This window comes from Gouania willdenowi, chromosome 5, assembly GCF_900634775.1.
Source record: "Gouania willdenowi chromosome 5, fGouWil2.1, whole genome shotgun sequence".
Lineage (NCBI taxonomy): Eukaryota > Metazoa > Chordata > Actinopteri > Blenniiformes > Gobiesocidae > Gouania > Gouania willdenowi.
Genome location: NC_041048.1, coordinates 41,037,410 through 41,063,835, shown reverse-complemented (window position 1 = coordinate 41,063,835; position 26,426 = coordinate 41,037,410). Strand labels below are relative to the sequence as shown.

Here is a 26,426-nt window from a genome sequence, read left to right as displayed (position 1 = left end):
ACTTCAACTCGACGGCCCACATGGACGATGCCCGGTATACCAGATGGCCAGTCCACCCCTGAGTGTATTTAAGATCAGTGTCTGAAATTTAATTATGTTTCACTACAGATGTAAAAATCATGATTTAATCAAGTTATTGTTTATCACAGAGACGGGAAACTTTTATTACAGGGGGCGGGGCCACAAACATGTGACTGTATCTGATCTGAGGGTCACATGATCAACATTCATGTCGTTGTTTAGGACCAGTCAGAGAATTTTGTTCTTATATTGTTTGTCTGGAGTCATTTTGTATAATTTTTTGTGTTTTTGCTGTAATTTTGGAATTATTTCATGTAATTGTTAAAACCATTTTGTGTACTTTTCTGTCATTTTGTGTGTTTCTAGAGTGATTTTGTGTTCTTTTGTTGTTGATTTATGTGCATTTCAGTGTGTCTTTACAATCATTTTGTGTGATTTTGAAGCAAAGTGGTGATTTATTATGATTTTTAGAATCATTATATGTTATTTTTTGTGTTTATGGAGTCATTTTGCGTGTATTTGTTATCGTTTTGTGTGTTTTATAGTGATTTTGTGTTATTGTAGAGCCATTTTCTGTGTTTTTAGAATCATTTTGTGTATTTTTCTATTGTTTGAGTGTTTATGGAGTTATATTGTGTGATTTTTGTTGTCGTTTTGTGTGTTTTTGTTGCTGTATTGTATGTATTGAGTCATTGTGTGAATTTTTCTGTGATTTAGTGGGGGTTTTTTTGTCATTTATTAGCTATTTTTTGTGTTACTTTAGAAAACCAAACCTAAAATTTGACCAATTGTGCCTGTTACTAATACATAATCTATGTATTTACATTATAAAACATGCAATCAGATTGGGAAACTTGAAAATAAAAACCTGATTTATGCTTTAAAATGCTGCAAAGCTTTTAAATCTTTATTATTTGTGTTCACATCCTTTAATTGAAGAAACGCAGCTTCAGATTGTGACGCTGAGCAGATGACTGAGACTTTGTGTTTGATTGTTTCTGTGTTAGCAGCTATCGTTGCTCCACAGCAGGCTGTAGAACGCAGTGAGAGCTGGTTATCATGTTGCACCTCAGCTGTTGTGCTCCTTCCTCACAGTGCTGTGTCATGCTGGGCTCAATGAGGCTAATGTGATAACAGTGAGTCTCTGCAGATGCAACACGTCACAGATGACACAAGGCTTTGTGTCTTTACATTAGTTCTCCTCCTCTGGATCAATAGAGTCACATTATGATTGATCACTGGATCATTAGAGCAAACACGTCTCCTCTGATAACGTTAGCTAACAGCCATCTAACATTTTTATTACTAATATATAGCTTGTACCAAAAAGAGACCAATAAAGGAAATGTTAAAGCTGCTGAAATGATTTTTAACATATAAAGACAAAGTGTAGGCCTCATTGATTAATGAAAGTTTGGTGCAATGCATTGTGGGATGTGGAGTCCTGTACACCAGGGGCTCTCAACCTAAGGGTCACGACCTTATTTGGGAGGGGGTCGTCAGATGCCTTCAAGAAACTAAAAACATTTTCTAAACAATTTGAGTCAAATTTAACTTATTTTCACCTTTTTCTGCAACTACACCAAACTCACCATATTTTAACCTGTTTTCATCACTTTTTCTTGACATTTTTTTCTGACACTTCATCACATTTCAATGCTTTTCCTGCACAATTTTTCCACTTTCAAGACATTTTGACCACTTTTCCATATAATGTCACATATGTTGACCCATTATTGTCACTTTTAACCTCTTTTCACTATATTTCATGATTATTTTTGCCAATTTAACCACATTCACCATTTCTCATGCCCATAATTTACCAGTTTAAACTAATTGTTCTCACTTTCTTGCCACTTTTAGGCCAATATTCACACTTTGAACCCTTTTTACCACTTGTTCTGTCTGTTTTTGTCCACTCTAATCAGTGACCAATTTCTGTGGTTAATAAAATCCAATTTCACCACATTTTCCACCATTTTTGGTCACTTTTAACTCATTTATTAATGATTAAAACCAGGATTTCCATCTTTAAGATGACTATAATAATAATAATAAACGTTCCTGGATAACAGTGGATATTATTCAGATGAATAAATAAATGTGGTTATCACAGATTCATAGAACAATGGACCATCATTTTACTGACTTTATGGATGGACCCCAAAAATCTCTCCTTTATTCCCCCTTATAGATGGTCCTGTCTCCACATGACTGTTCTTCAATGTTCATGTCTGTGTTCAACCACCTTCAGCTACAGTGGGGGTCCCTGCTCTCTGGGACCTTTATTTTGGGGGTCACAGGGCTGAACAGGTTGAGAACCACTGATGTAGATGATGCTTAGAAGTGTTTCAACTTCATTTTTACTGTGATTTCTTGTGTTTCATCTCCAGACAAGGAGAACAGTGATTAGTTTGACCCCATTTTTGTTCTACTTTCACAGTGATATCACCTCACTCTGCCCGACATTCAATATCAGCCGGAAACTTTCTGGAAAAAATTTTTCCATGTGAACTGCAAAATAAACATCCTCCACTGTTTTACTGCAACTTTTAGTGTAAACAGCAGAAATGTGTTGGGAAGTCACTTTTGTCAGAGTTTTTTGGGGCAAAGACAAGAAATCACTTAGAATGAAGTAAAAACACTTCTATGCATACGTCTACAGGACTCAACATCCCATAATGCAATGCACCAAACTTTTCCAACAATGTCAATAAGAGAGTGTTTACAGTGGAGATTAAAACTAACTTTCGAGAGGCAATTTCAACCACTTACATCTTTTTTTTAGCAAATAATTGGATTGACGTCTTTATCTGATAAAAAAAAAAAAATAGCGTATCCTGCAGCTTTAAATCTTACAAAACAGAAAACACAAGTATTGTATTGGAGTACTCACCTCGTAGTAACTTTGGACGGCGTTTATAAAAGCTTCATCAGCCACAATCTGAGTTTCTCCGTTAAGAAACGCCTGGAAACGCTCCTTAACTGTCTGCAGCTGCTGCTTGCTGATCTGTGACACACACACACACACACACACACACACACACACACACGGGTGAAGCAGCGATTTTAAAAGTGAGAGTGTTCTAAGGATCTTTGGGGCGGATTCACTAAGGGTTTAGCGGTATTAAAACATGTGCAAACGTCAGTCCACGTGCGAATAAGTCGTACAAACTCCAGGGAATCAGGACTGCGCGTCACAATGCACCGTCAATCCAGTTAGTGTGTTTCCCTTTGATGAATATAAGTAAAGTAGGCGGAATTCATAAGGGGAGCAGAAAAATGGGAGGAGGAAATGCAAATAAATTAATGTAATTAATCAAACCTGGAACTGTTTGCGGTGATTGTTTTAGCACCGGAAAATAGTACGAGTGACAAGCAGGTGCAAACACACACGCAGAGATCAGCTGAAGTAAATGTTTACATAAAACACAACAGAGATGGAAAAAAAAGCTCCAGTGAACCTCTCTAGTATAAGAAAGTAATCTAAATAAAACCATAGTCAATATTTAACAGCCACTGAATAAGACAATGCAGAGTAAAGTGTGTGTGAAGGAGAGAAAAAGCTGCAGCGGTATGGAGTCATGTGACGCTGCGTTGCAGAGAGGATGCTGTGTGCGCTATGAATGCAACGCTCCAGTGATGTGTTGACCGTCAGACTGTGGTGTCGCGTTGATGGAAAGAGCATCAGGCCAGAATCAGCTGATCAGATGTGTAATTTACGCAGTGATGGCACAATGTTCACATATGAGAGTGTGGGGACACAGTGCTACTCAGGAGGTCAGACCTGCTGGATGATGTCAGTAGATCATCTTCAAATGGTGCTGATCGACTGATTGACAGACTGTGTTGCTTTATTAACTCAGATCAATGGTGTCAACAGATCAATAGGACAGTTTCTATCCAGATCAGCCTGTTTTCATGGACTGATCAGAGCAAAGTTACAGGACCTGATGGAGCAGAAACATTAAATTAGGGGAAAAGTCAGAAGTCCATCTGCCTCCTCAAATGTCATTTAGTGCTTCTGTGCTCTCACGTCTGCACAATGAACGAGCAAAACGCTCATTTAAATAGGGCGGTCTGCACCACTTCTGCATGTGCACTAATCATTGCTGTTAATCTTAGTGACTTCGTTGCAGCAGGTGAAGAAACTGCGTCACTAAAGGATTTAGGGATGCAACTGGTTTACTATTGTTTATTTCAGATCTTAGTGAATCCGCCCCCATATGTCTTAATTTCAAATATTATTCCCCCAGAAAACCTTAAAAAGAGAAACTTTTTAACCTCTTTTTACCTTTTTTTGCCCCTTTTCCAAAACAATTTGACACCTTTTAGTTTTTTCAGACTTTAGCTCCTTTTGTCAATAAATGTAAATTTTTCCAAATTTTTGTCTTGTTTTTGCCAGTTATTTTTGACACTTTTATCCAATTCGATTCTTAAACCATTTTTTCTTTTGCCACTTTTGCCTACTAAGCTACCTTTGGTCCAATAAATAACACTCGTTTCCTTTTTTCCCTACATTTTGCCCCTTCTTCGTCCACATTTTTGTCCTTTTTCACTATTGTTTGCCACTTTTTGCTCATTAAATCTACCCTTTGCCATTACAAACCACATGTTTCCTCTTTTTTATCATGACTGATTTGGGCCAATTTTAGTCACTTTCCACTCTTTCCTTGCCACGTTTTTGCCACTTGTTACTCATTTTTTTTGTCACTTTACTCATCGCTGTTAACTCTTTGTTTACCTTCCCTGAACGGCAGCTTGGTCAAATGGCTGGCTGTGATTGGCTGATCACCATTCAATCAATCTAACTGGACCAATACGTTTTCAACGATGAATCCCTCTTTAAAATGTGAGGGGGATGAATTTTTTGTTTTTTTTAAAGTGTGGGTGTCACATCCCCTACAAGTGAGATGCGCCTGCACACAAAGACACACACGCACACGCACACACACACACACTCCTCTGTCACTGTTCAGTCTGTTATAGACCTGCTAAACTACTTGTGAAGTTCCTGTTAACCAGTTACATTCAGAGTCTACATAAAAAATATGAAATTAAAAACTAAATTAAAGCCCATAATTTACCATTGACACGTCTTATTGAACAGGATATTTATTTAATATTTACCCATTAAACACATGCATGTGATGAGCTTCCCTGTGTGTGTATGTGTGTGTGTGCGTGCGTGTGGTCAGTGCCCATCTGCTGCCATAGAAATGGTTACCATGGCCACTGAGATATGAGATTACTGTTTCCACCGACGGGGTCAAAGTTTAAAGTAGACGTTCCATCTGTGTCATTATCTATAATACGTCATATCATATATGATGTATTAGCATAGGAGAATAAAGCAGCACAGTATGAATGAATGAAGGACTGGAAACACTGAAGGAGAAATACTGAAAATACTTTTTATAAAGCTCTATATCAATACTTTCATTAAGTAATGCCATAATAAAACATTTAAAAAACAACTTTTCATGTGGTATCATGAGTAAAGTACACACGTAGACCAAGTAGGATGCACATTTATGCCAAATTTATAATCACAATTATTCATCATGTTAGGGAAAAATCTGTATTTTAATTTTTTTATTGCACTAATTTTAAACAAAGTACATGTGAGCAGTTGACAGTGGTAATAAAAATACCCATTTTCATCACTTTTTCTTGCCATGTGTTTACTGCTTTTAATGCATTTTTGCTACATTACTCCCATTTCTGAAGTCTATCTCAATAAATAGAAAATCATGCAAAAACACGCTTTAAAACATTTTTCAAATAAATGTGCTAATTGTTTTGTTTTTTTACTGATAGTGCATTCATACAATTTTGTGTTCTATACAAGACTAATACAGGCACTATTTAAGCTCAATAAAATATTTAAGTTAAAACGTTCAAAGAAAAGATCATTTTTATTTCTATTACACACATGGCAGTAAATTGTGTTTATTTAAGGTGAAGATTTTAAGTAAGTCTTGGATCTAAAAAGTGTGATAACTCCAGCTTTGACAGAAAAAACATGAATCGCTGTGTTTATTTACCAATTAATCCAGTTGTAGAAATCTCAAATTCAATTAAACTTCACATTTTTCCCCGTGCTATTATCACACGATGGCAGTCGTTTTTTCATCTCAAATCACTAAAAGAACTCTGTTTTTCTAAATTCCTGCAATTTCTCACAAACATTTCCACTAAATTCCTGTAAATTACACAAAAATGTATGACAAAAGCATTATGACTGATATCTGTCACTTATTTACTCTAATATTGTTGCTGCCTTACATACTTTATACATCAGTTATATGAGGAAGTGAAAACTTTGCATTTTAATGTTGATGTTGCCGTTTCTGTTGTGCTTTTATAAGAAAAGACCTCAACATAAACAGAATAAATCAGGTGGGGCGTGACAAACAGGAGGACATTTTCAATTTCATGCCAATCTTCTTAAACGCCTTTTTCATTAACAATAAAGATCATTAAGACTAAACTAAAAGCCTACGCACAAAGTCAGTATTAATGAGAACCTAAAAATGTAGCAGATATTAAAAGAGCATTAAATTATTAGACTGCATTAGAACTAAATGTATCGTGGAACTAAAGTGCAAAAATAATCATTTACATCTGCATGTACGTAAATGAAAAAAACACTTTCAATAGCTGACTTAAAGTGTATTTCCTTTTTTGTGACAGATTATAAACAATGTTTCATTATTTCCTGTAATTCTGACAGGAAATAATGTAAAAAATTACATTTGTTTTGTATGCAGGTGATTGGTTTAGTTTTTGATTTATGATGAAATATGACACTAGTTCAATACATTTGAAGATGTGTTATTTGGGAAGTACTGGACGCGAGGGGGGGTGAGATAGTTGAATAGAGTCTGTGGGAGTGAACGTGTTAATGAACGTACTGTAGTCGTCCGTTCTGTCCCACCCTGAGGAAACGACAGCAGATGTTATACGAGCGGTTTAGTTATTTTATGGCTGCGTGTGTTTGTGTTTCACACTGGATGATATCATCTCACTGAACTCGTGTCACAAGCAGGACTTTGAATTAATTTTTTAGATCACCAGTCAGCATGGTTAGTAGATTCTTAAAGTTACCAGACAACCACATGTTCTTCCAGCTAAAATAAACAACATTATGAGCCACAGAATAGATTTAAGCGTTCATGTTTCTTTAAATAGTTTTTAATTTAATTGATTGCAGAAATACATTAAAATGGTAAAAATATAAACATTTAATTAAAAGCCTTGTGACCTAAAGAGTTGACCCATATGAGTTATTTTAAATGATTCCTCAGGCCAATATTAGGGGTGTCCCGATCCGATATTGATATCGAATATCGGTCCGGTATCAGCCAGAAAACGAATATCGGATTTTATCGGCCCGCTTCTAAAATCACTGATATAAGCTCACCGATAAAATTTTCCGCTCCAACACTTCTATCCATAAGTGACTGTGGTTCACACTCCAGCAAAGTGACTTACTGCTGTTTGAATAACATCACTTAATCAAGACTTTTCTAACATTCCACACTACAAAATAAGTAATAAATGTATGTACGATTTGTGCTGATATCATATCGGATCAATATCGGTATCGGCCGACACGCAAGGTTACAATATCGGTATAATATCGGAAGTGAAAAAGTTGTATCGGGACATCTCTAGCCAATCTACAGCACTGACAGTATCAATGCTCTGGGCGGGGCTTCCCTCTGGAAATACCGACTATGTAAGTTTGGGGAGACGAACCGTCTTTTACCAGGTCATGTGACCTGGAGAATGCCAGTAGAACTTTACGGCAGTCACGTGACCACAGGCTCTGATAAACTCATTGAGCTAAAAGGCTTTGCTACTATTTTTCTGCCTGTTCGACTCCTGGTCATGAACGAGGTAAGCAAAACGTTTAAAACTGCTTCTGAGGAGGCTAAAGACGGCGCCGAGACTTCGGGACCCGGCCGCCCGCTAAGACCGTTTGACGTGAAAGTTACGGACTAGCGCCCCTAGTGGCCAAAAGTTACACAGTGTGCTTTTAAAAACAATGTGGTAACAATGTCTAAAAGGTGTAATATGGTTTGTGTTGGAGAAGTGAACCTTTTATAAAGTATATTCTCATAACTTAATAAACAAACTTAACTCAGAGGAAAGTTTGATGCCTGGAACATTGTTTGAAGTTAGAAAAAATAGAAGTAATCAGTGCTAAGAATTACATGTACAGTAGAGAAAACATGTTATACTAACAAGCATGCTCTACAAATGTAAACAAACTGTATAGTGCACATTTTAAAAGTGAACAAATGGTAGAATACCAGCCACTCACGACCCGACATCCATTTAGTAATAAAACTCCTCAATTTCTTCTTCTTTTAAGATTCTCTTTCATTTTCATTTTCCGCTGAGTCAGCAGCAGCCTTGCTTTTTACAGTTCAGGTTTTTCAACACCTGATAAATATCTACACGTTTGTTTGTTTATTTCTAACTATTGTTTGTTTAGCGTCATTCTGTTCGTCTTCTCCGATATCACACCATAACAATCACGCTAACGTTAGCACGTAGCCAATTGTTGAATGACACGTCACCTCATAGTGTTCATGGGAAATGTAGGATTAGTACAACCAGCAGTGCTACCAGATATACATTAGTCTAAACACACAAAAGCCTCTTTGGGCTAAACCTAGCTCATTTACAGCATGTCTGTTCATTAATGTGCATTGCCCCATAAATTCAAATTCAAACACATTAATACAAGCCTGGCAAAGAACAGACAGAGGTAGTGAAATGGAAGAGTCCATTTATAACAATATACGAGGGATAATAGTCATTACTGTTCCATTTTATTCCTGAATCAAAAGTTACTATTACAATAATAGAGGTAAAGGTTTACTTTTAAACTTTGGTCTAACGTCTGGCCCGGATTTTAACTCATTAAAAGTCCAACAAAAAAATTGCACAAGAATTCTGCAAGGTCAGCAAACTTCATTGAGATTTAGTATTTTGATGATGCAGCAGAAAACGTTTTTAAAAAGCTTTAACAACTGATGAAGTTCAACGGCTACTGAGAAAAAGAGTTTCCTTACATCTTTAAATGGTCCATGTTACGTTAAATTAACGTTTCTGTGCTTTAAACATGATAAAGTTTTATTAGGGCTTCATACACATGATCAAAGTGTTTTATCATTGATTCCATCAATCATTAGTTAGAGGATGATTTACTCCTTTCTTACTACAGGGTGAACACAAACACCTCGCTACACTTTGATGACACGTTCACACTTTGATGACAAATTTGACGTGGCACTGAGTTGGAGAAGCCACGCCTCCAGGAAGCTCTCTGCTGTAATTGACATGTAAACAGACACGCCCACAAAGGTGAGCATTTCAACGTCCTTCACACAGTGCTATGTATGTATTTTCTACAGTCTATGTATGTAACGCCCCGCCCCCACGCTCTGTCTCATGTTTATAAAGTAGCATGAGCTCAGCTACATAGTGGGTGGGAGGAGGGCGGGCCGTCCTCTGGCCCTACGTCACCGTACGGGGAGGAGAAAGTCAGTGTCCCGTCTATAAACACGCCCACTCATGAATATGCATATGTAGGATGTAAATCAGCCTGTTTGTACAGTTGGTCAGAAAATGACTTTTCAGAGGTTAAAACTCTAGAAAACAGGTGAGTTTGGGAAAATAAACCTAAAATATTATGTTTTTGGGATTCTTTGAACAAATAGGTATCATGGTGAAAAATAACATGACATGGACCTTTAACAGAAAAGATTAGAAATGTTTAGACGATAAGATGCTTTTAGTTGTTAGGCTGCAAAGAAGTGGGACAAACATTTTCAGTCATAAAAGTTTATGACTGAGAGAGATTTTTAAATCACTTTATTGTTGATCTGTAAACTTGGTTTAATGTTGCTACTTTAATCATTAAAGCACATGGAATTTCCTTGTGTGGGAATGAATAATTTGCCTTTCCATCATCACTGCTTTTCTTCAGCCACTAAAAGTGCGTAAAGTGACTAATACATTGATTAAAGTCAAGGGTGTCGTTTCATTCAACTCATCTTAGTTCAGGGGTCAAATACGGAGCAGTTTGATCTCAATGGGCCACAGGTTTAATGCTGGAAAACCAGCAATTTCAACATTAATGTTCCCTAGTTTACACTTCTATGTTGTTACGACCCGAAAGGAATCAACATATTTATAAAGGACACGGGAAAACCAGGATATACAATTTTAACGGTTTTATTTATGCATTGCCAGGATTGCTGGGTTTCCAATCAACAAAGCCCTAAATCCCATGTCCCAAAACGAACAAAAAAACAAAGAAAGACAAGGTAAGGATTTACAAAGTAAGAACTGAAAGTTGGACCTGACGAGTCAGCTAAACAGAACAAAAAGGTGCAGTTCCAGGTTAACCCTGTACAGGGCCCGCAGAGCTGAGGCCACACCCAAACTGAGAAACGAAAACCAACCCCGTCTAAACCCACCCAAAGAAAACATGAAAACAGTCCTACCGATCCCACCAGGTCTAAACCCAAAACAGAACCTTGTAATCAAAAGGATCCAGCAGTGTCCAGCCAGTCAAGGCGCGGCTGTGCCTGCGGCTGTCAAACTCTGAACAGGAGAGCACGCGCCCGCAGACGAGGCGCGTCGCCGGCAGCAGAGCGGAATGCAGCTGAGGATGGGGCGGGGCTAGTTACTCTACTGCCAGCCTATTTATAGGCAGGATAGGTGCGCTGTGCAGGACATACGTATAAATAAAATACAAAATATGTTAACAGCCAACAACATCCAAACAATAAGTGACAGATATCATATCATATCATCCCAACACTGTCTTCACTTTTAAATTTCCTAGATTTTATGACCAATTTCGATTTAATTAAGGGAAATATTATGTCATAACTTGAGGAAAATTGAAGGATTTTGAGTTTTTTTCAGCAGTGTAAATTTGAAAATGACTGCAATCATGTGATAAAAGCACCTGCAAAAATTGTTTAGTTTCATTCACACAATAAATCATGCTTTCTCTGTCATTTTTACTTTCTCCTGGGTGCCAAATTGGATTCTCTAGAGGGTCTGATTTGGGCCTTGAGTTTGACACGTGTGATTTAAGGAAAAACTGTAAACAGTTTCATTTTAAAAACATATTCCAACTCTTCAACAAACTCCATAAACCATAAACTCACTTTCAGCTCTGTCTACTTCCTTGTTCTGTGTGTCTGTCATCCCGTGATATTTACTAGCATCTGCTCTTAAAGGGACAGCGCTGCAGAATTATCTCCCACAGTGAAAGGAACTGAACTTTATATAGAGCCTCGAGCTCAACTGGCTACATTTATGTTTCTGCTCCTGGTTCTAAAGAGCAGGAACTAATAATAATCCATGACACTGAACCACTCCGATTGAACAGTTAACATGAACAACCTTTAGTAATAAAAAATAACTAAAAACAAAGCACTGCTAACCAACACAATGACTTTTTCTGGGCCAAACCCTGTTTTTCCTCCACAGCAGAAAACAGAGTCAATCTCTCAGGATGGACCACAACATGAAATGGACCAATAATCCCAGATTATACACTGCAACGCAAACCAGCAGCGGGATTGAGAAAATACTCATCAGGGCAAAAGCTGCTTTTCCCCCACACTCACACATCAGCTGCTAGTGCACACACACACACACACACGCACACACACACGCACACATATTCACACGAAATTCTTTCTTATGAACTGAATGATCATCCTTTGTGATCCAACAATGACATCATGATTAAAATGGTTTTTAAATGCTTCAGGACAGCTCCATTAAACCAGTAAACATCATCTACACCTCATGTGTCCAACATAGGGATGTAACGATTCACTCAACTCCCGATACGATTCGATTCACGATACTGGGTTCACGATACGATTTTCTCACGATTTATTTTACAAAATGGGAATGTTGACAAATGACTGAAAAATATTACTTTATTTTTTTGGGGAAAATACTATACTATTTTCCTTTTATTTTCCATTGTCAAAAGAATCCCTTGATAAACTATTCAAAATGATGCAATTTAACTAAAAATAAATCTTGAATGAAATAAATATAGGAATAATACAAATGAAGAAGAAACCTATTAATTTAAATTCTGGTTCTATAGTAAACAATTCAAAACTGCATAATAGTTCTTTTTCTTTTTAAAAGTGCAACTGAAAATGTATTTTGTGCCTTAACAATTGGACTTATATTTGACGTATTTACGTCAAATATTTGTTTAGACCAGCAGAGGGCGCTGGTAACCCAGTAATCGGTTGGCATGCAGTTATTCCACCAGTGAAGAAGAGAAGCTACGCTAGCAGACAGAGCTAATAGAAAAACGTGACTTTTACAGATATTCACGTAATATTACAGATATTCTTTTGGTGCTAAAGGAGTAAAGAATCATTTATGAGCATGTTTAACAGTAAATGGCGGCCAGAAAGAAAATAGTAGCAGATTCTGCCTGTCACGTCCGCTTCTGGAAGGATAAATATATAGGGTTTAAGAAAAGTACTGCGATTCAATTTTCAGAGCATCGATGTGAACCGTGGTACCTATGAATCGATTTTTAACTGCCTTACGATTAATCGTTACATCTCTAGTCTAACACATGGTCCGGGAGCCAAATCCGGCCCTTTGGAGAATGCAATTACAGAGAAAATATGAATTTATGCATAAATAAAACTCAACACTCCTGGTGCTTATTTTACATGATTGCAGTCATTTTTAAAGAGTTAAACTGTTGAAAAAACTCAAAATTCTTACAAAATCAGATGATGACAGAATATTTCCCTTAACTAAATAGAAATTGTTCACAAAATCTAGGAAATGTAAAGTGAACATCCTGATATCTGTCACTTATTGCTTGGATATGGTCAGTATCTTACCATATTTTGTATTTTATTTACACGTAGAAGTGTAAACTAGGGAACAATGATGTGGAAATTCCTGGTTTTCCTGCAATAAATCTGTGGTCCATTGAGATCAAACTGCTCCATATTTGGCCCCTGAACTAAAATGAGTTTGACACAAGTGCTCTACGCTGAATGTCTCCTTTTAGCTGGCAGTTAAAAAGCATTTCGTCTGCATGAGCTGTCGTTGTCGGGAACATTTTGATAAATTTCACTCGCTGTGACCAGGGATTTGTCCAAGAAATTATTGGCAAATCAAAGTGGATTTCTCAGCTTTTTAAAAGGATTTACCTTTGGGTTTTTTTTACCAGGTCAACGTCAATCACTGTTGTATAAGAAAAACTGAGCACATTTTTACTCATTTTGATTTTTATATGTATTCTTTAAGATATGTATTCAAGACATCTTGATGGAATCAGTCAGACTTAGATTTTTTGTTTACAAACTTCCCCGATTTCAGACTATTAAACTTCCTGAAATCGTGCCAAACATTCATAAAACGGTTCATTTGTTGAACTACTCATATTAATGTTATAATTCTCCACATTAAAAACACATAAGATATTTTGCACGAGATTTAACCTCTGTCCATTTGCTAGTTTCCAGACATTAGTCCACCATTTTATGGTGGAAAGTTACATGTAAATGTAACGTGCTGCTAAGGGTTTAGTCTGTCATGTAATTATTTCCCTTTCAGGGGGTGAGCTCAGTCACATCACATTAGAATTTCTCATATTTTGCAGAAGAATTGGCATTTACGTCTCTTTGCTTGCCTGTTTTTGGAGGAAAATTGGGTGTAATTGTGTGATTTTGCAATTCCCACTTTATTTTGTTTTAAAAATTCATAAAAAAGAATTCGACAAATAATAATAATAATAATAATAATAATAATAATAATAATAAACTAGACAAGACAAGACCTGTATTCACGAGGTGAATACGTATTTGGTGATTGAAAATTGAAAAATGACATCCTGTATCTGGATTTGTTGACAAGTTTGTTGTTTTTACTTAAGAAATTGAAAGTAATAAAGCAGGAAAAACAGAAGACTGACCTTGACCTTAAATATGACCTTGAACTTCACATTGAAAATAAATGTTGTTCAATGGTACCAGTGACCAAGTAATAGGGAAAATAAATATATATATATTTTTTTTTTTTGCTGAGCGTGGAGGTCTCACTTTGTTTACTTTTCTGAGGAGTTACTGACCTTAAATATGACCTTGAGCAAAAGTCAAGGTCATATTTAACATTGAAAATAAATGTTGTTCAATGGTACCAGTGACAAAGTTATAGGGAAAATAGTTTTATTTTTGTTTTGGTGACGTCATGAACTTTGACCCCTACCTATCGTTTTACTGGTAGGTCGTACAGCTTTGGTCCAATGAAATAAAATACTCCACTTGAAATGAGCTATAGATATATGAACTTTTGGTTTCTGACACTTGACGCGACCTTGACCTTGACCTTGACATTTTGGCTCCAAGAAAGGTCAACTGCACATCCTTGACATTGTCCCTATGAGATAACATACGTGTCATTAGTGCTGTATTAATAATCTAGGAGGAGTTCCAGGACAAAAAGGAGTTGTAGAAGAAAAATAATAAGAACTCCTATGAGAACAATGTCTATTTTGCAATTTTCAATTGCCAAATACAAATACAGCTATTTCCATTTCAGCAAATAATCATCAATAACTTCACTGGTTTACACTGTAGCACTATGGACATGTGGGTTCAAACCTTTTTCAGATTGTGACCCCATTTTTATATCACAAATTTCTGGTGACCCCAGAGACATTTTGTCTCTAGAATAAGTTTTTGATCATGTTTGTTAGAGGATTAGTGCAGAAAGATACAAAAACATTTACTGCATTTTATTTGAACTATAATTATATAATTATATAAAATGAACGTATACAATGCTTTTGTTTGAGATTGTGTGTGGTAAAGAATACTAATTAATTAATAACAAATAAATATTAGTTTTAATAAGTACATTCTTATGAATAACCAGATATTTCAGGTGACCCCATTTTAATGCCAGGCGACCCCACATGGGGTCACGACCCAGAGGTTTTAACTGACGATACAGTAAAAGCTCTGCTGTAGTAACCTCAGAGTGTCTCTTGATTTCAGGGTACTACAGTGTATTTTACTGAGGGTTTCGATGAATACCTAACTATAAAATTGACAATTAATAAAAAATAAAAATGAATCAAGATCATGAATCATATTTCCTGTTGATTTCTGCAGTAGTGAGAGCAGAATAACATGATTATGGTGATTTTCTCACTTGAAAATATAGATTTGTGTTTAATGTGACTCTCCTGGCAGATCAAATTGAATCAATAATCAATAAAGCTGAACCTACTGTACGTAGAACTATGACGTGATATAGGTTAGTACGTTGTCTGAGAGGTGTCCATATTATGCAGCACATTAACCATCATCTGCTACAGTTGATGCCTAAACATTTGAGCCCAAAATACAAACAACACAACATTCAAACTGATTTTTTTCCTAAACAATTGTTCGTTAGGTTTGATAAAAACAATGAGAACATCTGTCAGTGTCCACCCACCGCTGTTTACAGCGGCAACTACAGGAGTCCCTTATCTAGTCCTGATCTCTGCAGCCCCGACAGGTGATGGACGCAGCTGCTTCCTGTCTATAGATGAACTTTGACCTTAGGCCACGCCCACCTCCCTCTACCCACACATTGTTTTTAAGGAGTTTAAGAAACTGCACCGAGGTATAAATCTGTCCTCATCCAAAGTGTCATAGCTTTAATATCGACATTTCTTTTTAAGAAATACGTTACAGCTGAGCGATGATCATGTGACGGGGGCGGGGCTAGAAACACCTGTCATTTAAAACGATCAGCGAAGAGTTATTCTACATCACTTGTGTCAAACTCAAGGCCCGGGGGCCAGATCTGGCCCTTAACATTAGTGGTTCTCAAACTTATTTGGCTCAAGTCCCCCCTTTATAGATAAACATCTATAGATCATAATGATGAAATAAATGAGTGATAACACACATTTTAAACAATCACATTTTGTAAATAAGTAAATGAAACAATCTTTAGTGCCTCATGAATAGATTTATTTCTATAGTTTTTATCTTTTCCTGTTCATCTCCTCCTGATGTGGAACCAACACTGACCTTTGTATTTACATTCATTCTTTCATTTCTATTAATATTTTGTGTATTTTGTTGTTGTTTGTCTGTTCTCTTTATTATTCAGTATTTTTTTCTCTTATTTTGTGTGTTTTTGGTGTCATTTTTATTATTCAGTATATTTTTCGCTCATTTTGTGTGTTTTTGTTGTTGTTTTGTGAGTTGCTGGTAATAATCAGTGTGATTATTATTTTTAACTAAAATCATTATAAAGCTACATATTTTAATGCTTTTATTTGTTAATTTTCATCCCTCTCTTCAATTCAGCGAACAGGATACAGTAGAAAGAGAAAACATTCATTATTGTGTAGATTTCCAAATTATTCAGTTGTAGATATCTTAAATTCACAATTTTAGAGGCTTGTAGTTTTCCTATACGGTCAAATCACTCAAAAGCAGTCATTTTAAATTGAGAGTCATAATGAGAACCAAAACTTTTAGCATAAATTTAAAGAGCATTAAATTATTAAACAGCATAATCTTTTTGTTCCAGAATGTAAACATTGTTTCTTTATTTCCTCTATTTTTGACTGCTGCACTTTTACATTAGCTTTTTATGCAAGTGATTAGTTTCATTCAGTTTTTAATTTATTATAAAATATGATGTAATTTGTTCTCTGCTACTTTCAATAAATACTTCCTTGCTGTGAGGTGGACGTGGCTAACCACTGTGCACCCCATTTCTGCTTATTTTGACTGCAACCATTACTCGACATGGAACCATTTAACCTGGATTAAAATCCTCCTGGAGCTGAAAAAATACCTTCTCAATGAAGACAATACAGTGTATTAAATTATATACAGTTAAAATTATATAGAATAATGTTTGATTTCATTTGATTTATATTAATCATGTAATTGGAAACTTAAAAACAGTTTAAAATAAAATAAATTGACAAAGAAATAAAACAGTATCTTCATCTTCAAATTCTTACACATCTCAGTTTACATGAACACCATGTTATATAAAGTAGACTGTTTTATAGTTAATGTATATGAAAGTCTACAAAAAGTAACATGAATATGATAACACATGATCATGTGATCAACACATGATAATTACTCATTTCTTACCACACATAAAACATACATATTTAACCTGTACATTGGTGGTTAAATGAATCTGTTCCCACACAATTAAAATCTGTATTTTCTTCCAGAAATAGTGTTTTTGTTGGTTTAGTTTCTTACCAGGGATTTAAAACTTAAGGTTAGTCACAGGTGTAAGTAAAGTTGATGGTCTGTAGATGTTGTAGGAGGTGAAGTAGGAATGTGCTGAGTCATTGTACAACGTGATTTATTTTAGGTTAACAAATTGTTATATCTTGATTTTATTTTTCATTAATCATTAATAACTTCTGTAAAAAAAAAAAAAGACTATTTCAATAGTTTTTTTAAAGCTATAGGGAGCCATTGTATAAGAGTCAAAGAGCCACATGAGGCTCCAGAGCCACAGGTTGCAGACCCCTGTCCTACACCAAACAGAGCAGCTAGAATTAGTGACAAGTTGTGCCAGCTCAGATATTTTAAACTGCATTTTATTTGAAATTGATTTATTTAAATAAATTTAAAAAAGAGAGGAAGGTGAGGGAAAGTAGAGAATACAGTTGTTTAAAATTGTGTGTTGTGTTTTAATTTGAAAAAAGAATAAAAAGAATAAAAATCTTTAAAAACATGTTTTCAATCAGTCACTGTATCAATTACTAGACGTTCTAGGTGACCCCGAGGTTAAAATGAACTATTCTAACGACATCACAGCAATTATTGCTTTCTTTATGAGTACACTGATATTGTGTGTGTGTGTGTGTGTGTGTGTGTGTGTGTGTGTGTGTGTGTGTGTGTGTGTGTGTTTGCACTGGAACACAGCACGACAACTGACGAGGCTTTCATCATCATTAGCAGCCTACACGCTGTTCTCATTAATTATACAGAGACATTATTAACCTGTCTGCAACACACACACACGCACACGCACACACGCACACACACCTTTGATGACATAAATCAAAAGGCTTTTTTTCAGGGCTTTGTTTGGTAAATTATTGCCAAAACCGTTAAAATCAGAGCTCAGGGACAAATTTAAGGTCTTAGAAAACACAGAATTCACACTGAATACTGAAGCTTTTTTACAAAACCAAAGAGAAATTACAATCTGACACTAAATATAGTAGCCTCACATGCATGTTTTGGGAAATATTATGTAATTACACGCTATTTTTCACAGTAAACAAGTGATCAGAGATAGAAACAAAAAATATGACATAATCTGACACGATATGATGGACTTCACCTTCTATAAATGTAAATATCTTTATGACATGAACTAAACCATCACCGACATAATGTTTTGGGACGATATCACACGTTTCCACCATATTTTTCACTGTAAAACGTGTGGGCTAATTTTAGCTTTAGCAAGTGTAGCTAACAGCGAATGTAAAAGTATTCCCACAATCCAACAATCCAACCTGGCAACCCCAACAATGCAACAAATCCAACCTGGCAGCCCCCATGGAAACCGTCAAGGCTGTGTGTGTGTGTGTGTGTGTGTGTGTGTGTTAAATCTCGTTGGTCAACACACTGCTTTGCCTTTAAAACCCTGACATTGTTTCATTCACACACGTGTGTTGTAGTAAAAGGATGATGCAAAAGTTAAACCTTTTTGAAAAATATAATTAAACAGTTTGATAAACATACCACTTGTTTTTTATATTGGTTGTTGAATTACAGTTAATTATTACCATTTACTGTAGATACAAGAAATAATATTTTATTCAAAATAACACGATACACTATTCAATTTTTCTATTATACGACGGTATTGATTAAAAAAAGAAAAACAACAGAAAAGCCTCAGCATCACACCGTAGGGGGCCCCTAGCTATGCTCAACAGCACTACTGAGAACCCTGGCGATATATTGCGATATCAGTTATTACATATTTCCACTTTACAACTACAAAATGGTTTGAATTACAATTAATTTCAAGTAAATGGGGCAACTCCAGTCCTCCAGGGTCATAATCCAGAGACTTCTAGATGTGTCCCTGCTCCAACACACCTGAATCTAATGAATGGCTCGTTATCTGCTTCTGCTGAGCTTTAATGACAACATGTTGGTTTAAACCAGAGGTGTGTTCCATAAAGGAGGGTAAACAAACTCTGAGTTTATCCATAAACTCTGGGTCAACATACCCCGCGATGGGAAACTCTGGGTATCTGATTCTATTACAGCTGGTATGAAGTGGGTCAATCAACCCTGAGTATGTAAACATTGGGTTACTGACGTGCACGATAAAAAGCCATCATCAATGGATCAGAGATTTATTCGAGCTGCCATGGTAACCACCCGGAAGAGAGTGATTTATTCACCCTGATGGTGAAATAAGCTGGTGTTAGAGGAATATGATCCTGTTCTAAAGGTGTTCACACTGAACACACCTTCGGTGACTATAGTTGCTTAAATCACCCGTCATTAGTCGCACTTTTTGGTCGCTTTAACACTTTATTGCTTCAGTGACGTGACGAGCGGGGAATAATATGAATAAAATGTGTCTGAGGAGACGTGTCAGCATCATAGGATGTCTGCATAGAGAGTCCTCCTGTTACACTGGATATAAACACAGTGACTGCTGCATCATATCTAATCATTTATATTGATTTTTAATGTAATATTGTCGCCAGAGTCATCTCAACGTCCTAAAAATGTCATAAAAAAAATCCCTGAAGTGGGACAAGAACCCGTGACCCATCGATTCCAAGAGCAGCGTCACAATTCACTGCTCCATCATATCTTCAAAGATGTGTGATCTACAGATTTAACTGAAACAACAATTAAGCTTTAAAAGTGGATTAATTTAAATGATCATCTCCTCCTTTATATAATCCACAGGTTTGTATTCAGTGAACTTTACTACAGACGTCAGTAGATGTTTTAATGTAGATCAACCTCTCAGTGACTTTAACTCAATGATCTACATCTACAATGTTAGAAAGAAAACTATCGTTTGCACACAAAAAAAACGTAAAGCAACACAACATTAGTAATGATGTGAACACGTCTGTGGTGTGTGATGTTAGTAATGTGTTTCAGAGAAAAGTGTTAAGGTTCATTAAAGTGTTAAGAAACGGTGCTCAGGTGGGCGGAGCCAGGTAGAAACCCAGGGTTTCTTTGATAAAACCTGCCAGTGACCAGGTTTAGTTCACGGACAATGTTACCATGGTAACATACTCAGAGAAGAACATACCTCACATTTAGGAATGAGATACTCAGAGTTTCCCTCATTTGAGCCTGAACATACTCAGAGTTTGAACATAACCTGCTTTATGGAATAAACCTCAGGTGTGTTAGAGCAGGAACGTCTTTGGAATACGGTACGAGGTCTGGAGTTGCCAGGGGTGGAAAGAGTACAGAAAAAATCTACTTAAGTAGAAATACTGTTACTTTGATTACATTTTACTGAAAGTAGAAGGAAAGTTACTGGTGTAAAAATCTGCTCGAGTAAAAGTAGGGGGGAGGGGCATCTCTCCCATGCAATAAAAAAGTACAAAGACGTATAAAAATCGATGAGTTAAGTGTCAGAGCATCCAATCAAACATTTTCCAGTAAAGAACATTTCCTATCTTTAGGAATCTCTGAAAAACCATAAACGCTCCACTCTGAGTCGCACACAACCCCCCCACATACAGTACATATATACATATACAGTATACGACTACTGAATAGTACTTTATGACATGTAGCATTAGCATTAGGGTGTTCAGCTTTATGTGCACAGTGTGCAGCAGGGGTGAAAGAAAGAAGGTAAATAATAGTAAATGAGCATTTAACGAGAACCTAATGATATATAAACACAGCCACAAAAACAAAGTTAGCTCGCTAAGCTAACATACCTCTGACCAAGTAATCGCTACAAACACGGGTATCAGCAGACTCTGCTCCTCCTGACCACAGACGGAGGCTTAAAATCCACTTTTTAAGGCGTTGTTCTGTGAGTTTTCTACATTTCTCACCTTTGTGAACAACAATCTTCGGTACTCTATAAAATCTATTTCCCTTTTCTCAGTTAGAACGATTGGAGAATCCGTAAACTACACAAAACATGGACTTTTTTGATGATTTCAGACGGCAGATTCTTAGGCTTCCTGCTCTCCATCAGAATTTAGCGCTCTCGCTTTGTCGCGATGCAGCACTGTGAGTGACATCACGTGAGTCAACAGAGCAGGCCATAGACATATACACATTCTATTGGCTGATCCTAACAATAACTCTAGGGTCCGATCAATAGCACAAATGTAGCAGACTCCCGTCCACGTGCAGGATCTACTTTACTCTGTAACGGAATCTATTTCCAATGTAACTGTTACTTCAAACAAAATTTACTTTAGTATAAGTAAAATTACAGATTTTAGAAAGTACTCAAAAAAGTAAAAGTACACAAAGAAGCTACTCAATTACAGTAACGAGAGTAAATGTAATTCGTTACTTTCCACCCCTGGGAGTTGCCCACCCCTGGCCGAGTGCGTCTTAACCCAGACCTTCACGTAAACAAGCCACACTACAGAACTCACTCACACGTGCTGTCCCTTTCAGGAGAAAAAGCAGAATGTGGAGCATTTTGTGCAACTGTTTATTAATAAATGTGTCTGTATGCCATTTTAAATCAGCAAATCTAACCTAGAATTGTCTTTCTGGTCAGACTTTACTTGAATCAAAATTATTTGATTTGAATCGTATATCGCCATTTTGATAAGAAATATCAAGATATGAGTTTTGGTCCATATAGCCCAGCCCTACTGCACAGTTTCTCTGTGTTTGTGATTGGTCATTTTATTTCCTTTCATTTAATGTACTTGTACGCTCTCCTAATAAATTAATAAATGAAATGGATATATCCTATCGTGACATGCAAATCCTGAATCGTATCGTCAGATTCATGACAATGTACACCCCTAGTGTGTTGTAGAATTATCTGATTGTGAACACAGTATTTCCTCCTCCATTGTCTGTCTACCTTAAGCTTCCTCTCAGTACGTTAAATGTGACGTATTTTGTGCTAAACGGTGTTTTAATGGGAACGAGCGCGTTTTTTTGAGAAGGGCAACGCAGCAACCGTGGAAGCAACAGTTGGTTGGTTGCTCTTAAGCAGTCTCAGCCCATAAATGTGCATGTGTGACAATTTCCCTTAGCAAATTTAATCCACAATTGTCTGGTACGACTTTATTGATTTAAAAATATCAAGATTTATATCGTATATATCGCCATTTCAAGGAAAAATAGAAAAATGAGATCAGAATTTTGATCCATATCACCCAGCCCTACAGTTACTTACCATTTACTTGGTCTCGCAAGTTTACTTACTAATGGTAACATTTGTAATTATATCGTGATGTACAGTATCGTAGTGTTTAGTATCAGTGCATATGGTATTGTGACATGAAAATCGTATCGTATAGTCAGATTCATGGCAATGTACACCCCTAGAGTGTTGTAGAACTATCTGATTGTGAACACATGATTTCCTCCTCCATTGACGGGCAACGCAGCAACTGTGGAAGCAACAGTTGGTTGGTTGCTCTGTGTGGGGGTCTCACCTTCTGCTGCCTCCGGGCCATGTCGGTGGGCTGCTTGGCGTTGAACGGGTGAGCGATGCATCTCATGACAAACACGTAGAGCTGGAGCCTCTTCTTCCGCTCGTCCTCCTCCCTCTGCATCTTCTCCAGGTCCTCCTTCTCCTTGTCGCTGCCCACCGACGGGCTGGGGCTGGACGGCCTGTCCCCGGTGCCTCCTCCACCTCCACCGGTGCCTCCACCGCCTCGGCCCCGGGGCTGGAGCCCCAGGCCTCCCCCGGTGCCTCCGCTGCCTCCTCCGGGGCCGTCGGCGGCTCGGCCCGGGGACAGCCGAGCCCCGGAGCCGCTCTTCGGCGCCACCACCTCTTTACGCTCCACCTCCAGGATCTCATCCCCTTCCTCCTCACTGGAAGACGGGTCCAACATGGTTCCCGGTACCGGTACCGGTGCCGGTGCCTGCTCAGGGGGTGAAAGTAGCTGTGCACACTGTTGCTTCTCCGGGAGACGGAAACTGTCGCGTCGGTGTCGGAGTGAGCAGGAAACGCCAAGTATGGAGGACGGGTGTCCACGCACACGCACACGCACACACAGCGTGCACAGAGGAGGGGTTTGTGCTGAGGGGAGGGGCAGCACTGGGAGCTGACCGCGGTGCTGAAAGCATCACCACCACCGTGCACGACCACCTGATGATCACATGCAACATTAAATACATACACACAACAATAGTGTACAAGTGTCGAAACTCCTCCTCAGCAAAAAGTCTAGAGAGTAAATGTCACGTGCCTGTGAGGTGCGTCATTCATCATCATCATCATCATCATCATCATCTAAACTCGGGTGGAAACCTGTGGCTCCAGAGCAGGATGTGGCTCTCCTGCTCCTCCCCTGCAGCTAAGCAACCAATCACTGTTCTCCTCTGAACATTAAGTATGAATCAATTTCCAGAGGTGAAAGTAATGGATTACAAGTACTCATGTTACTGTAATTGAGTTACTTTTATGGGTACTTGTACTTTTTTGAGTATATTCCTAAATCGGTTTTACTTGTACTTTAGTATGAAAGTTCCTTAAATTTCTACACCCAATCTTTACTGAGTAAATTATAATTTTTCTATCTTAAAATGATCAATGGACATTGTGAAACTACAAAAAAATAGGCGACCAATCAGATTTAACGTAATGTATCACATCATAGACGACCAATCAGATTAAATGTAATGTATGTATAATGCTGGTTATTTTCTCAGTTTTAGAGTTCATTATTGTATCTATATTTAGAGCCTGAGAATGATTTTATTTTGAATCAAATTTATTGGTATTATTTAATTTTAAAAAAGAATTGTACATTTTGACAAACCTTTTATTTCATACAAATGCTTTTGTGGAAAATAAATTAAGTTCCAAGTAGATTGTGTCTCTTTCTTTTTAAGTTTCTACATGAGATCTTTACTGTATGTAAGGATCCCGTACCAAGATTTATTACCAACAATAAACTTGGGGGTGAAAGTAACTAGTAACTTTTACTTTGAGTACTATTTAATGAAGCTACTTTTTACTTGTACTTGAGCATTTTATGTATGACTTGTACTCGTACTTGTACTTGAGTGAAGTTTCAATCAAGTAACAGTACTTCTACTTGAGTAGATACATCAGTACTTTTTACACCTCTGGAAACCTGTGGCTCCTCCCCTGCAGCTACGCGACCAATCACTGTGCTACTCTGAACATTAAATGTGAATCAATTTGTTTCCTACAACGTTGTATTGGGGCCACATTAAAATAAAAAGAAATCCAAGCACTACGAGATTTAAGTCCTAATATTTCGAGAATAAAGTTGTAATTTTAGGAGAATACGGTCATAATTTTATTAAATTAAAGTCGTAATATTCGAGATTAAAGTCACAATTTTATGAGAATAAAAATGAAATAAACTGGTAATGGTGCAGTGCTGACAATTCCCTGTTTAAATGAACCCAACTAACAGCAAAAGCTCTGAAGTCGACCACTTCCATCCACTTCCTCCTCCACAATAAAAGAGGTTATTTGCTCCAAATCATCTGGTTCTTTGGTGGAACAAATGCAAACATCTCCAAAGTGTCATTAAAGTCTTAAAGTGATAACAGTGGTGGTATTTCACCATGTGTGAAACCTAAATACAAATATAATCTCACTAAATGTTCCACATTCTCCATAGTGCATGTGTGAACGCAACACACACAACATCCTGTTTGGATTTACATTTTATTCTCTGAAAATTACGACTTTATTCTCAAAATATTACAACTTTCTTCCTCGAAATATTACGACTTTGATCTAAAAATATTATGACTTTAGTCACATAAAATTACAATTTATTCATGAATGATTGCGATTATAATCTCGAAATATTGACTTTAAACATAATACAGCTTTTTTCTCATAAAATTACAACTTTATCCTAAAAATGATACAACTTTAATCTCGTGCTCAGATTTTTATTTATTTTTTAATGTGGCCCTCATACGCCAATGTATTCAGTTTCCTTCACTAAGGAAGTCATGTTTTCACTGGCGTCCACCCAACCCGTTTGTTAATGTGAATGTTTGTTAGCAGGATATTTCAAAAAGTTCTGAATGGATTTAGATTAAATTTGGTGAGGAAGGACAAGTTTGATCAGTGGTTCTCAATCATTTCATCTTGAAGTCATTTTAAAGATGTAAATCCTTGTTTTAATCAGATAAAAAAAATGGGTTAAAAACAATGCAAAAGCTGGTAAAATGGGGTTTTAAAAACCACAGAAATTGGTTAAAAGTTGAAAATTAGTGGGCAAAAATGCACAGAAAAGTGGTAAAGTGTCAATATTGGCTTAAAAGTGGTAGAAGAAGTTGGAACAATTATTTTAAACTGGCAAATAATGGGCATTATAAATTGTGAATGTAATAATAATTGGCAAAAAAATGCTGAAAATGTCTTTAAAGTGGAAAAGGCATTGATATGTGATGAGAAGTGTCAGTAATGGAGCAAAGATGCACTAAAAGGAGCAAAAATATGGCAAGAAAAAGTGATGAAAACAAGTTAAGCTATTCAAGACCTGTATTCACAAGGCAAATATGTATTTGGCAATTTGAAAAAAATGGCAAAATGAACAATCTGTATCTGGATTTGTTGACAAATTTGTTTTTTTTACTAATGAAATTGAAGTTACAATGTAGGAAAAACAGAAGACTGACCTCGGCCCAAAATATGACCTTGAGCGAAGGTCATGGTCACACATTGAAAGGAAATGTTGTTCAATGGTACCAGTTTGAGCACTGTATCTCAATTTGTGGCCAAGTTATAGCGAAAAAATTATATTTTTGTTTTTTTTTGTGACATCATGAACTTTGACCCCTACCAATCTTTTTACTGGTAGGTCGTACAGCTTTGGTCCAATGAAATAAAATACTCCACTTGAGATGAGCTTTTCATAAATGTAAGCATCAATAAATATTGGTAGAGATATGGAAAATTTTGTTTGTTTTGTTTTACTTGATGCAAGCTTGACATTGACCTTGACCTTGACATGTTTGCTCCAAAAAGGTCGACTGGACATCCTTGACATTGCCCCTATAAGATGACATACATGTCATTAGTGCTGCATTAATAGCCTAGGAGGAGTTCCACGATAAAGGAGTTGCGGAATATATTTGGCAAATGAAAACTACCAAATACAAATATGGCAA

General features: G+C 36.8%; 1 protein-coding gene across 1 annotated transcript in view; it reads right to left on the bottom strand.

The window, feature by feature from the left end:
- Positions 1 to 23,269, bottom strand: part of cadpsa (Ca2+-dependent activator protein for secretion a) — a 144,483-nt gene extending 121,214 nt beyond the window's left edge. The window contains 2 exon segments of the mRNA XM_028446810.1: positions 2,918 to 3,031; positions 22,751 to 23,269. Coding sequence (XP_028302611.1) covers positions 2,918 to 3,031; positions 22,751 to 23,152 — 516 coding nt within the window. The 5' untranslated portion in view covers positions 23,153 to 23,269.
- Between the last annotated feature and the right edge of the window lie 3,157 nt (positions 23,270 to 26,426).